Source organism: Pleuronectes platessa, chromosome 11 (genome assembly GCF_947347685.1).
Source record: "Pleuronectes platessa chromosome 11, fPlePla1.1, whole genome shotgun sequence".
Classification (NCBI taxonomy): Eukaryota; Metazoa; Chordata; class Actinopteri; order Pleuronectiformes; family Pleuronectidae; genus Pleuronectes; species Pleuronectes platessa.
Window position 1 is genome coordinate 19,920,016 of NC_070636.1, and position 14,420 is coordinate 19,934,435.

General features: G+C 39.9%; 1 protein-coding gene across 1 annotated transcript in view; it reads left to right on the forward strand.

Annotated features, from left to right (window-relative positions):
* alk (ALK receptor tyrosine kinase) overlaps nt 1-14,420 on the forward strand; it is a 359,720-nt gene that overhangs the window by 290,056 nt on the left and 55,244 nt on the right. The window contains exons 6-10 of the mRNA XM_053435382.1: nt 326-457; nt 6,000-6,134; nt 6,881-6,984; nt 9,977-10,149; nt 12,754-12,848. Of these exons, the coding sequence (XP_053291357.1) occupies nt 326-457; nt 6,000-6,134; nt 6,881-6,984; nt 9,977-10,149; nt 12,754-12,848 (639 nt within the window). The remainder of the gene's footprint in view (nt 1-325; nt 458-5,999; nt 6,135-6,880; nt 6,985-9,976; nt 10,150-12,753; nt 12,849-14,420) is intronic.

Consider the following 14,420-nt stretch of genomic DNA (forward strand, 5'->3'; position numbering starts at 1 on the left):
CCCAACACACAAACAATAGAAAGTGACAGTATATTGTGGAGCTGTTTGAGGGGGAATCACTAATGACAAGGAATAATTCTGAAGTAGCTCCAGAGCATCAACAAAGGACAAGAGAACAGAGCATAACAAACAGGCAGGTTTACCTCAGACACTGTACAAGTATTTTAAATTCTGACAGCATGGTGACAACATTTTTGGTTTGTAGTGTTGTAGTGCCGTTACTTTGATGTCTGTGTGAAGAAACATTGAAGATGAATTTTCTTCTTCCTCTTTCTTTCTTATTTTTCTTCTTTCTCTCCATCTGTTCTTCCTTTCATCTGTCCAGCATCCTCACCTGGCCCGAACATCACACTGGAGGGTCAGTACAACTGTCACCAGGGACCTGGGATCCCATTGGACAAACTGTGTGACTTCAATACAGATTGTCCACTCGGCGATGACGAAGGCGACCTATGCCGTGAGTACACAATGACACCAGAACACAGCTAACTGTTGATAATAATGTGCGAGAGGAAAACTCATGTGTCTGCAGTCCTTCCTGCATTCATTAATGGATCAAAATAGATGTGAACACGGTCAGTCGTTGTGAGTCGTCTTTAATGAAGCTGTTACATCATCCCCAACAGAGCAACAACAGAGCATCTGCGTGAGCCGAGGCTCGGGCAAAGACAGAAGAAAGTAGCGCAGCTACCCTATGCTTGGCTAGCATTTTTTACCCTTGACATATTCCATGGTTGTTATTTCTACCTCTTTGCGCATTTGTTTTCTTTGTTTCTGGATGCCTTGGAGGAGCATTAGCCAAGTATGCTGACATCTTATTCACAAGTTAGGTCCCTGTAGGCCCTGCTGTTCGTGTGTGCGTGTGCGTGCGTGTGTGCGTGCGTGCGTGTGTGTGATAACGATCATAACTTTTTAGTCCTACCTGCATGCATGTATTTTTATTCTTTTCACACTAACAGTTTAGAGTCATATCCCCCTGCAAGTGCCTTAGTTTGATTTTAGTTCTTTATCCCACATCTAACTGACCAGAATTGATTTGCTTTTGCAAAAGGTGCAGAGCATTCTCCCATGTGGCTCTTATTAAAATGATGGCTGCTCCCTTGTGCTCATAGCTTTGCTAACTATTGGAGCTGAGAGATAAGAGGGTAACGAGAGGGTGTAAATCCCAGACAGGCCCTGTTTCTCTTTCTTCTACTGAAGGACTGATCAGTGCTAATTGGCCTGAGAGGCCAACCCAAGGGTATAATCTCAATTTGAATGTAGTAAGTGTGTGTGTGTTGCTGCGTGTGTGTGTGTGTGTGTGTGTGTGTGTGTGTGTGTCAGTGTGTGTGTGTATGTGAGTGTAGCCAAAATGTTATATTTGAGCATAAATACCATAGGTAAAACACAAAGTAGGCTGTTACACATTATTTCAATTCTACACTTATAAGTCAATTCAGTTCAATTATGAAACTAGTGTTTACACCACTAACAAATAGCATGGGAAGTTTAATCGTAGGCTACATTTAAATGTTTTGGTTTGAAAAAGCATCAACTCTGGTTTGGATATGCCTGGCATCCATACTACTCCAGAGTTTTAGAGCTGCTAAAATGGTAGTTTGGCAACACTAATGGCCATCTTTTTATATATAAACTCCTGGATTGTTTTTTTTTTGTATTTTTTTGATTGGTGACGTAGACACTCACAAAGAATTTTAAACCAGCCTACCATCAAATGACCCCCTCCTGAAGAAAACAATCTGCAATAGCCTCTGCTACCATTGTATAACACGTTATGGATAATCAATTACCTGTGACTGACCCTGCTGTCTATCTTTAACAGCTGTTCTGCAGTTAAGTTCTGTATTTTACAATGATACAACTGTTAATATGTGTAGGATGGTGATGATACGTTTGCAGGTGTGTTAATATGGATTTAGGTTAAAACTGATGCATAGACAGACATGGTTTTAGTTTTAAAACACCGTTTTTAAATGAAAAAGTAGTAGTATGGATGTTGCCTATTACTTGACCCAGACTGATAGGTTATGTAAGGACCGGCTCACTGCTGTGGAAAATGTTTAAGGTCTGACACTCTTTTCCTCTGCATGTCCACACACGTTTTCTACTGTCTGCTCTCATAATGCTCATTTAACAGATGCATGAAGGCCAGTTGTCATTTTCTTTGAATCAAGTTTCTCTCTGTCTCTCAATTTGATCTATAAATAGTGATAACCTTTATCTTTCTTCTAAGACAAGACTGACCTCCCATAGTTTGTTCATCAGACCACAATGAGACATTCATGTGTTTTTCATTCCCTCACACAAAACACCCCCATGCTCTGTGTTTTGTATTTATTCCATTTTTCTCTGAATCATTCGCCACAATTACCCCCCGCTACCCTAATCACATAGTGTTCCCGCTCTGATACCATATTCTCTATGATCTATCCACAAGTTATCCTCATCCGATTTGATCTATTTAAATCCTTCATAAGCCGTGCCAAGGCTCATTAACAGGGAAAAGTAGGGAGAGGCAGGAGGAACAAACTTAGCTTGTGTCAATCACAAAGATTCCTGACATATAAGGGAAATCGAGTCCCTGTGGATCTCCCTTGCTCATCCTTTCCCCAGCATCGTTATGCATAAACACATCCTCAGCTCTTTGAGTCACAGTTTCCTCTGGTTGATCTTAGCTGGTCTAAATTCTGCAGACGCCCCACTGCTTTCCAACACTACAGTTTCCCTGCTACTACAGAGAAATGCTGCCTCGCATCAAAGGTGGATGCAAGTAGGAATTTCAAGTGATTTTTTCTTGGAATATTATCTGTGATGGGAAAAAATATCACTTATTATTACACAATGAGGCCAGTGCTACGATTTTTTCTCTATACTGGTTATTTAAATTAAATCATGCTACTTTAACAACCCAGTCTACACCACGTCTCTTCCTGTTCACCTGGTAATTCTTCTCCGAACAAACCAATAATGGCAACCATAATAATTTCTGCATTACAACACTGATATTGAATTTGACAGGATAATAGTACTTTATTATATCTTTATGAATTCTCTGAACTCTTTACGTTGGTAAAGAGGTAAAGAAAATTGCTTCTGGCACATGATAATTTGACAGTGTTATCACATTCAACCACAGACATGCTTTTATAGACTCTTTACCCTTCTGAATATGAATATGACTCTACTCAACATTCATAAAGAGTAAGTAACGTTCTTGTTAAATATTATTAAATAATAATAGATACTGTTATGTCGGCCTTATTCACTCCTCATAAAATACTGTCTTACCAGTTGAATCATCTTTGGTGATGCTACTAGTCGATGTGATAATAGCTTGGAATGCAAAAGGCCCTGAGAGTGGCACATCTGCACAGATATGTTGCAGATCACATAATCACAAACTTCTCTTTTCATATCAAGAGCATTTAACTAATATATGACACTGAGTCTCTGCGTAAGTAGAGCATCTAAGTGAAGCCAACTGGTTTGTGTAATGATGAGTGCCTCATAACATCACAAGACACAGAGGAACACAAAATTCACTTATTACCCAAAATGTCTACAGAGGCCTTAATCTGGTAAGAAAAAGCATTGCTTGATAAAAAGATAAAAAGTGATTTAGATGTTTTTAGTTAAGTTACTTTTGTGATCTTTATCTTTGATATCTGTTAAAAGACTTTTGAATAATGAAAAAGACTTGTGCCATTGAGGAAAAAAGCTTATACTTTCTTTAGTTCAGGAGGAATACCTGCTTTATGTTCTCTCCCCAGGCCAGATTCTTCCCATTATCTGGATGATGCCATTTCCAAAAAGCACACTGTTATCAGGGCACTTACACATTCTTATTGGTAATGTGCGCTCACAGACACTGGATAAGAGGATAATAAAGCAAATATAAGGTGAAATACTTCAAACACCGCGAAATGGAACTCAAAATGCAGAACTCCTCAGTGTTTTCTTAAACTGCCAACAAGTTTTAAAACTTAAATGAAGTTCAATCACTCAAGGGGAAAAAAAAATATGCCTGTTTTAAATCCATAAAAATGAACCATAGAAAAAACACATCTCTGACTCAGCACTGCAATAACTGAGTGGCACTTCTAAATAATCCATGTTATTTAATTTATTCATGTGGCAGGTATTTCCACTCCAGTCCTTGATGCTACGTTGAAGTATTTAAGGACAATAGTTTAAACATTTAAACAGACATGGGGCCTTGTACATGCAATATATACACAACTCTTTTATCTGTAAGTGGAGATAAACTGTAAAAGCTTTGAAAGTGGAAAACTCGAAAACTGTGCCTTTGGCAAAAGGATGGCTGTTAAAATATTTGTACCACTTGAGCTGTGTCTGATTTCTTCTGTGAGTTACTTAAACATTAAACAAAGGAGACTTGAGGAGATTTAAGGAGGATTTTTTGCACAATTTTTTCTTTCCATAGTTGTGAGGGCATACATTGACAAGACGCACCCCAAAGCCTCTTACCTTAACCACTAAATGGCCTGACCCTTTTTAAACTGCCTCAAACTAAGAAAAAAGACACGTCAGTTTCAAATGATGCAACCATCACTGCTTACTTCCATGCATCCTTTCCGTTGGGACGATTGTTAAGCATTACAGGCCTGAGGCAGCAGCACAGAGGCGAGAGTCTCTGACAGCAACAAACATCCCAATGGTGGATGAGGTTGTGATAATGTACCTCTTAGGAAGTAGTCAAAAGTGGCTCCGTCATAAATGCACATTGCTGAGCGATTGAAATTACCTTGAGACATCGCAGCGAGCAATTCAAAAGATTCACCCCATCAGCAGCATCCCACTCCGCTTACTCATGGACTCTTTCTGGGTTTGAACAAAGCATTGTCGCAGAGTCCTCCATTTTGCTCTACTGTCTCTACTGTCCAACTCACATTGAATTCCTGTCCAATCTCGTCCCAGTTGTTCTGCAGTAACTGTTTGTTCCTTTACCCAGACAAAGTTAGATCATGAGCTCAGCAGAATAGCTCAATGCACAGCGAACAGAAGATGGAGTCTTGGCCCGGATATCTGCTGTCTACACCAAAAGCCTCTAGATATTAGCCATTGTCCTCAGTGGCTTATTCTGTGCCCATGGGCTTCGAGATTGGCGATCATATAGATCCCAGACTCTAGTGTCTTACGAACTTGCAAAGTTTCTTCTCTAATTTCTTGTTGAAATGTGTCCCATAGTCATCTTGGTTGAACTTTTGGCATAACTCTGTCCCACCTTTGCAGGAAGCATTGCTCCATTCAGTCTGATTCATAAGTATATAAGCTTTCAGAAGACTGCAAAAATACAGATATAAGTCACGAAGCTCTCTTTGTTCCTTGTATCTAAGGTTGAGCATATATGAGCATTGTCCGTGATCTAAACCTAACTCTAACCAGCACCCTTGAACTCAGTCTTAACCATCAAAAAGCCTCACAACCACAGTAAGACAACTTTGAAAAACGCACAGCTTCACAAAAGCATGATTTGTCCCCGCTACACAATCCAAACCATAACACTTTGTCACTTCATTAGTGCTCTAAATACACACACTAACTTTACTAACTGTAACCTTAACCCTAAGTCAGTGACTGAAAAATGCTTCCCCAGCTCATGCCTTTCTTCTGGTGTTGATTGGTTTCACATCATGCACACTCAGACCCTTTTCCACTCTTTCCATCCACTCCCTCCTGACACAATTGTTTTCTTTTTATATGTTCTGCTTCTCTTATTATAGGCCAATCTCCCACTACATCACAACTCTAGTTTTAACCTCTGAGCCATTAGTATTCACCCCCTGCAAGCTCTCTCCTTTCAACCTTTTCGCCTTCACTTTCACTCAACTCCTTGAAGCCCACTCCCCAACCCACCCCTGTCCTTTTCCTATTTGGCAGTTTGACTGTCAGTGTTCACTCCATTCTCATATGACCTCCTTACCTTATCGTCTCCTCCTGTCCTCCCTTGATATATTCTCTCTCCTGTCTCTCTCTAGGCCACTTTCTCAATGGCAGCTACTGCTCTTTTGAAGACGGCGAGTGCAGCTGGCAGCCAGTAATGGGACGTGGTCTCTCCTGGAGAAGAGTCCAGTCTCCAGCCAAGGCTACCAAGCAGAGCTGCCCATCATCAGGTGGCCCATGCACGTCTTCTACAGTTATAACGTTGTACTGATCAAACTGAGAAATGGCCTATTCGCAATGTCTCAGTGTTATTGCCTTGTTAAAAGTGACTTAACAGCTTTTTTTATACAATAAATGAAGACTAAGGCATGTTAAACCAATATCTTGCAAATTTTTAATGTGGGAAGATAAACATCACCTCTGACGTGTCAGACGTGTTCTTGTTCAGAGTTGCTACAAATATAACTCCACTGGGTAAAAGCTCCAGCACATAAAGTCTGAGTCCCACATCTTCAGTTCATCTTCACTGCAGTGACTCAAATTTGTCTCTTGATGAGGTGCTAAAGTCTTGCTTTGCTGGGGCTTGTTTTTGTTCTCAGCTGTTTACATAAATATCAGAGGAGGTGCGGGGAAACTACAAATTGTAATTGCATATCATATTTAATGATTTTATATATGTTTTTTATCACTATAGTTTTTAAAAGTCCTCTAAAAGGACAAAAATGTTGACATTAACTGTTTGCCTGAAACTGTCACTCTGCAAACTTTGCTTTTAGTTTAGTCTTAGTAAGCTTGATTAAGATGTAAATCAAATAAGAGCCCAGGAAGAAATCGAAGACTATGCCAACAGTCACACTCACGCAAACCAAAACTTCAATATGTATTGTAGCACTTCATTTACTCCTTAATTCCATCTTTCATGCACAGATTGAGGGTGTATAATAGTGTTTTATTTCTGTGTGTTTGTGTGTTAAAGGTGCTACATTCATTGTGGAAGGAGGCCAGTCCAAAGGCCAACGTGGCTCAGCAGTACTGAGGAGCCCTCTCTTCCCACCTCCTCTCAGAAACTCCCCGTGCACGGTGAGCAGAGTAGAGTGTGTTCCTGTATTCTTCATTCTCAGACATGCCAATACAAACTCCAAAAACTCCAGTTGTGAGTACACATTTCACAGCTGGAGTTCGGTCAAATAACTTTGAAATGTACTCAGAGTTACAAGTTACATTTTGCAAGCTATCCCAAAAGAAGGAAACACTCACAATTTTGGCGTTCAAAAAATAGTATTTTGCCTCTTCAAACATTTTAAAGTTACACTGTGTTGTACTGTGTGTAATCTAAAAGAACAATGTAAGGAGTCTAAAATGTATCTCAAATCACAACACACATTTTTTCAAATGTTATCTGGGCTGATCATAGTGATTTATTTTGTAATCTGATTATGTTATCCAGATCAAATGTCATCAATTACTAACCAGCACGTCTATATTTTTACACAGAAGTAAAAAAGCAGGTTTTTCATTTTGAGCTGATGACTAGACAAAAATAATAGTCAACAACATCAGCTTCAGTCAACTCTTGGATGTCTTAAAAACATGTCATAGCTACAGTATCCAATTAAAATGCCAGTTAACTACACCCTCTACAACTACTTAAAATAAATTACTCAAAAGTTTTGTTGTGAAAAAGATCTCCTCATAGCTTAAAAATATCTTAAATATAACTCTACACCTTCTTTCTTCATTTTGAGATTTATGAAAATGCCTGTATGTGCTCTTTTTAGATTGGCAATTATTTAATACATTATTAAAGGGGTAGTTTCTAGAAAAGTTTCATTATCTTCTCACCACAATGGGGATGGAGGGTTGGCTGAAGTGTTTGAGTCGACAAAACACAGATATGAATGTCGGGGCTTGCGGACACTTGGAAGACGCCACATGAGCAGTATGGCGGCATGTTTTTTTTTTTTCTGTTTTATTATGTCTGAAGAAGTGGTCACTTTGGCTGAACCACTGTTGCCCCTCAAACTCCAAAAGTGTTTTGTGGATGCAAACACTTCAGCCAACCCTCCATCGCCATTGTGGTGAGAAGATAATGAGTGCATTTACATTTTTAAAGGTGGAAATACTCTAATAAGACAGCTTATTTCGCTCAAAATATGGCTTTTAATCATATAAAAGGCTTAGGCTAATGTTAACGTATTGAAAAACTGTAATTTTCCCAGAAGGCCAGTTAATTATTTCTATTGCCAAAGACTTTACTTTACTTTTTGAAAGAAAACTATTTGAGATTTAGGAATAACAAATAGAATATAATAATTCTGGAAAATGCTGGTGTTAAAGCTCTACAATAGCTGGACTTGCTGAGGTGTGAACTCCTCCAAACTAAATAAGGAGCAGGACATTTATAGTACAATAATATATCATGATAACGAACACAGTGTGCTCCGATAATCACCAGAGGAGAAACAATCTCTCACACTCATTTCAGTTATTGTTATTGCTGTAGAAGTAGAAGGCCATTAGAAATTTGATATGTTAATCATCTTCAGTAAGAGATCAAAATGTACCAACATATATAGATAAATAGATAGATAGATAGATAGATAGATAGATACTTAATTCCTCTCAGGGGAAATTTAGGATGGGTTATTAGGTTAACAGTATGCCATCTGCACGTCTGGAGATATCCTAACAGACACTGGAGTTGACCTTGTCAGTCCTGGCTCACATCTTCTCATCTGTTTGCGATAATATAAAAGTTCATACATTATTCAGATCATGATGCTTTCAGAGCAAATCTCTAGGTGAAGAGGTTGTGCCCGTGATTGATGCAGTTTCATCTCGCATTCAGAGTAACATTTGCGATTTTAATATTGCTCAGTACAGCGACCTTTGGCCCTTTCCTTGTTTACTTTGCAACTTTAAAAATGAGGCAAGGAGCAATGTAGATTTAGTGTGGGTGAGGCAGACATGAAGGATGGAGATAGGAGAATACTGGGAAGGTCTAGAGGTCAGAAAACAAGATAATAAGACAGACCTAGGGGATGCCTGCGAGGAAACTTTCCACAAGGAAGAAAAAAGACAACTCTAAAAATAAAAGAATAAAAATGAAAAGGCGTATGTTGCTGCCTCTCAGGCGTGAATTACAGGCAACGTTTGTGGACAGCGGTGGAAGGAGTTCGCAGCAACGTGGCACGCAGCCAAAGATTAGCCATGATTCCAGATTACCACTCTAAATCCCTCGCTCTACACTGAACTGATGCTGTTCAATCTAGCCTGGCTGCTCTTGGAAAACTACATTGAGGATATTAGTTTTGGGTATTAGCTTCAGACCACATTCACTTTCATGCCGTGCCCACTGCTGTACACTGCCTGTAATCTCGATATGTAAACGGTCACCATGTGGTTTCGCAGTTTGACGATAAGCACGACAACCTGCTTTTGACAAGCACAGAGGAAACACTCTGCATAAATGTGGTGAATTCAGCTGTCTGGATGGTGTCGTCGCCACGTGCACTTCTATCAGGCTTAAGCCAGAATCTGTTCTGCTTAAATGATGAAGCCAGAATTATGTTCTTGGCTCCAATAAAATGGTTTAGAGGGACATGGTCAAACTCCATGGTTGTTAGCAAGCTTTAGATTCAGATTTCCTTTTACCGTTTAATTCTAGCTATGGCCTGTGTTGTTTAATTATAAGCATGTTTACACCCACCATATCCCTCCTGGAAATAGGGAAATGTGATTTGTGCAAAGCTGTGCATTAGTGTACAGAGAAAAAACGCCCAAAATCACGATCCCAGTTGAATTCTGTTGATCTTAGAATAATGAGATCTGACCAAATGCTGTCACGGATTTATTTCATGCAGTTTTAAGTGTTTAGCTTTCTTGACTGATAAAAGCCTTGGCTGGTTTTCTTTGAATCTAAAATATAAAAAAATTCAAGTTGTCATGGAATTTTATATTCAGACATTAGGCGCCTCAAAAATCTGCAATTCAACTTTGCGATTACCTATTCTGCTTTTTAAATCTTATTTAACGTGTATTGTTAATTTGTGATTCCAACTCACTTAAACAGGTGCGGTTCTGGCTATGTTCCGGAGGCTTACAGAAGGGGTCGCTGTCTCTGTGGATCATGGAGAACAGTACAGGTCCTGAGGAACAGCGCAGACTGTGGCATTCAGCAAGTGAACTCAAATCTGAAAGGGGCTGGAAACTCATCATACTTCCTCTTTATGGGCTGACGGACTGGTAAGATTAACGTGCACCTGTGTCACCATATAAGAGACAGCTTTGATAATATCAAGGCTTTTGAGTTCAGACCATCTGAAGACATCAAGCTGGTTCTAGTCTCATCCTAAGTAGAGGGACACTCACAGAGTGCACACCTCCAGCAAGGGAAACACTCTACCTCGCCATGAAACAACATTTCTGTATCTGCCTATTTATCCAGATTTGCTCCAAAATGTAAAACCTTTTTACTTGGGCCATATCAGACCCCTCCAGAAAGTTTCAGTGACATCGGTTCAGTACTTTTTGAGTTATTCTGCTGAGGGACAAACAAACATGTGGCAATGAAAACATAACATCCTTAGCGGAGGTATAACAAACCTCTGACGCACTCCCACTAATGGTTAAGTGCTGCCACAGCAGAGAAGCCTTAAGAAACAGAAACAAGGCGTCTTCTTCCTTCATTTTTTCCCCCCTCTCATAAATGCAGATTTTCAACATTTACATTCAATTTCCTGGGAAACATTTCCTCTCAACTCAACAAAATTAATGAATCCCATCGGGACTACTCCCCTAGTCTTAGCATGGACCTGCGATGTGTACGGCTGTACAAAATATTCTCCTTTCTTTTCATTCCACCAAGAGTGGAAATCAATACACAAGGCTCTACCCACCCTACTTGCCTTCCAATTAGGTATGGCCCTGCTTTCCACTCAAAAAAGAAAGAGATTGAAGCAAAATAGCATTAGCAGGAAAAAAGAGAAACATCAGACAAGGCATTTCATCTCTGTTTGCCTGACTGGGGGTTTCTTTGCCATTCAAGCTTGGATAAGCCTGCTCCCCTGAGAGTGATTAATTTTTGATTCCTGGGTTATGTAGTCAGCTGTGCTTGTGCTCTTAATTAGAATGTCATGTCCGTAACCACTAGGTGAACCTGCCAGTCTTTGCTCAGTGACCTTTGTAGAGCTTAAATGGAATCAGAAACACAGCTTTAAATACAGGACAGGTAGCGTGTGTTGACTCTGCCTGAGTGTTTCTGGTTTGAGACCCTCTGAGGTGACGGCAAGAATTAGGAAACACCGGGACCCATCACGTTTAGGCAACAATGGTCTTGAAATTCATCATAGGTTACCGTCTGTTACAGGCGCACTCACTTATTGTGAGCCTCACTGTCTTAAAGTTAGAAATATCTAAACAGAATCATGAGATAGTGATACAGCTCTGCAACTACAAAACCATTCACAGAGTGTGATATCATGGGAGATGCACTTATTCCCTTTCTTGACTGAGAGTCAGATGAGATGATCGATACCACTTTTGTGTCTGTGCCCTAAATATAAAGCTGGAGCAAGCAGCTGGTTTGGTTAGCTTGGTATGGAACAAAGATTGAGAAAACGTTAAACTGATAAACAGGCTGAGAATCTGCCTACTGTAGGACACACAAATTAAGAGTTTATATTTTGTTCACTATTGAGGGGAAGAAGGAAGGCTGTGGTATTGCAGGTGTTGTACCGGACCGCTGTGGTATGGAAGTATCTGAGCAACAAGGCAGAGCTTGAACAACATCAGAATAACATCACAGAGGAGCTCAGACTTCTGGAGGGAGCTCATAGTAGAACTGCTGCTCCATGTCGAAAGACAGTTGAGTTGGCATCTCTTCAGGATGCCTCCTGGGCTCATTCCCTTTGAGGCTTACTGGGCACAACCGACCGGGAGGAGGCCCTGGGGTAGATCCAGAACTCACAGAAGGGACGATATGTCTCATAATGCCTGTAAACGCCTCAGGATCCACCAGGAAAAGCTAGAAAATGTGGCCTGGGAGAGGAACATTTGGAATACCCTCCATGGCCGGCTACCTGCACGACAATGGATGGATTTTGTTGAAGTCATTAACTTGTGCTCTCTATCAACTGGCCACACTGTAGTGAGGCCAGTTACCATTCGCTGGCTTGTCATTAATATTTAATATAGATATTTACTAGACAGGTATCAGTCTTTTCATCTCCAATAAAACCAGGCCAAAAACCAAATAGGCATGTTTTCGAAAAACATCAAACTATTACTTTTAAGTCTTTTAGAAGTAAAACTCATTGTAAATTATCACATTCATATTATATGGAGCTTTTTCTTATCTTGACAACCAATCAGATCTTTTCACATTATAAGTCACATTCACCCATTCACAAACACATTCCATATTTAGCTTTTCTTTACCTGCTGCTCAGCCATCAGGGGCAATTTGAGGTTCAGTGTCTTGCCAAAGGACACTTGAACATTCAGTCTGCAGCTTCTGAAGATTAAGCCACTGATCTGATTAGTAGGCCCGCCTTACCTCCAGAGACTCAACCCCACCTCATACTGTGGTTGTTTGCCTAAATAATTGTGTCTAAAAGTATCTAGCATGGAAATTGTTTTCATCCCTATCACAAACTGCACTTTTTTGTCTCCGCTAAAAGCTCTTGACACTCCAGACAAAGCTGTGACACCACCCACAGCCTCCAAAGCCACACCTCAGTGCCATTTCTCTTAAAGCACGATTAAGTCTTCCTCACATCATTTCAGTCAGACGCTATCAAAACCCTTCACAGGTTGTAAGGTAGTTACAGCATCTCTGTCCCTTGGCAGGTTCTGGCTGCAGTTCAGCACAGAGGATGGACCTGGACCCGGCTCATCTGTCTCTCTTGACAACATCTCTTTCAGTATGGACTGCTTCCTGGCATGTGAGTATTATGATATTCTTCTCTCACTCTTACCTCATCAGACCTATAGGTTGAACTAATGCAACTGACAGATTGCTGGATAGATTGACCCTGACCAGCACAATGTGGAAGAAAATTGCTACAAATAAATTAAAAAGTGTGAGCATTTCTATGGATCTCTGAGAAACACTCAAAGTGACCCACAGCTATTAAACTAGTAATCAGTACAGGTCCGACTCACGCTTCATGTTTTGCAGACATAATATGAGATTCAGAGGTAGTTTACAGAGACCACTTTTGATAATTCGTGCTTTTCCAAGATATATTCATGGTATTTTTATAGGCTGATTTACATTGTCCAACTTCATCAACTCATCTTTGTCAAAACTATTGAAATACATTTAGAAAATGTTGTTTAAACTTATATACCTCTACGTCTCCATCTACAACTGGCATTTGGATGTGTTTTGCATTCAAAGTTTATGTAGATTTGTTGATAATTTTTCCCGCGTCTATACTGAGATCTATTCTCATGCTCATGTTTCATCCCTGTTTATTGACACCTGTACTTTCATGAGGTTGCGAGGTTTATCTAACTGAAATTGAATCCCCAATAACACATTTGAATGTCAGGTGTAAATGGAGTAATTCAAATCATCAAATGAATGAAAATGAATTGACCAAACTTAGTGGAAATGATATGTATCATAATGTTTCTTTGCTGCGACCTCATTTAGATTGTTTGTGACCTGAATTCTCAGAACAGTTCAAATAAGATTGATAAGGTTTTATTTTCCCATTTTGCTCCGCAGGCTCATAAATGTCAGACCTCGCGCCACCTTTCCAGATATTTTTGTGCTGCCATTGAAATGGTTTATCAGTATAAAAACAAGTGTAAGCTGGCAACACAGGCTGCAATCGGAAAGGAAAGGTTAGGAGTTCAATGCCTCCCCAATCACTGCATACGTGGAGGAACCTGTTTGAACACTGACTGAAATAACAATGTCTATACCTGAATATAGCTCTTTCAATTATTTTATGCTTTGTGATTCTGGATTATAAAAGGGCCTGTGAAGTTTTCATGCCTTAACGCAGGCATCAGCCAGGGCCGGGGGCATAATATTTTTGAGTTGTCTGTCCGTCTACATACATATATACATAGTCTAAGTATGTCTGTCCATCCCTTTTCCATGAACACAATACCCAATTGTATTCAATGATGAACTGGATCGGTTTTGGTGGTCAAAGGTTATTCTTATTACTCATTATTTCCTGCTAAAACACACCCTGACCATTATTTAACACTTTAACAAAGAACAGCGGAGTACAAACACAAGGTGGTTCTTGTTTGATCTACTTTTTATCTCAGACTTTCACAAACTTTAATTTCATAGTCGTGGGATTAGCCGAGCAGTTCGCAGTACATGAGCAGCTGTCTTGCACCGGGAGTCTTTCAGACATTGTGAGTTCATGACGTCAGGGGGTCATACACTACATGATTTTTCACCTGGAGGAACCCCCAACTGATGTGTCGAGTCTCACAACTCCCTTTGTATTTGTGAATCTGAATTATAATCTCCTGTGACATCCTAC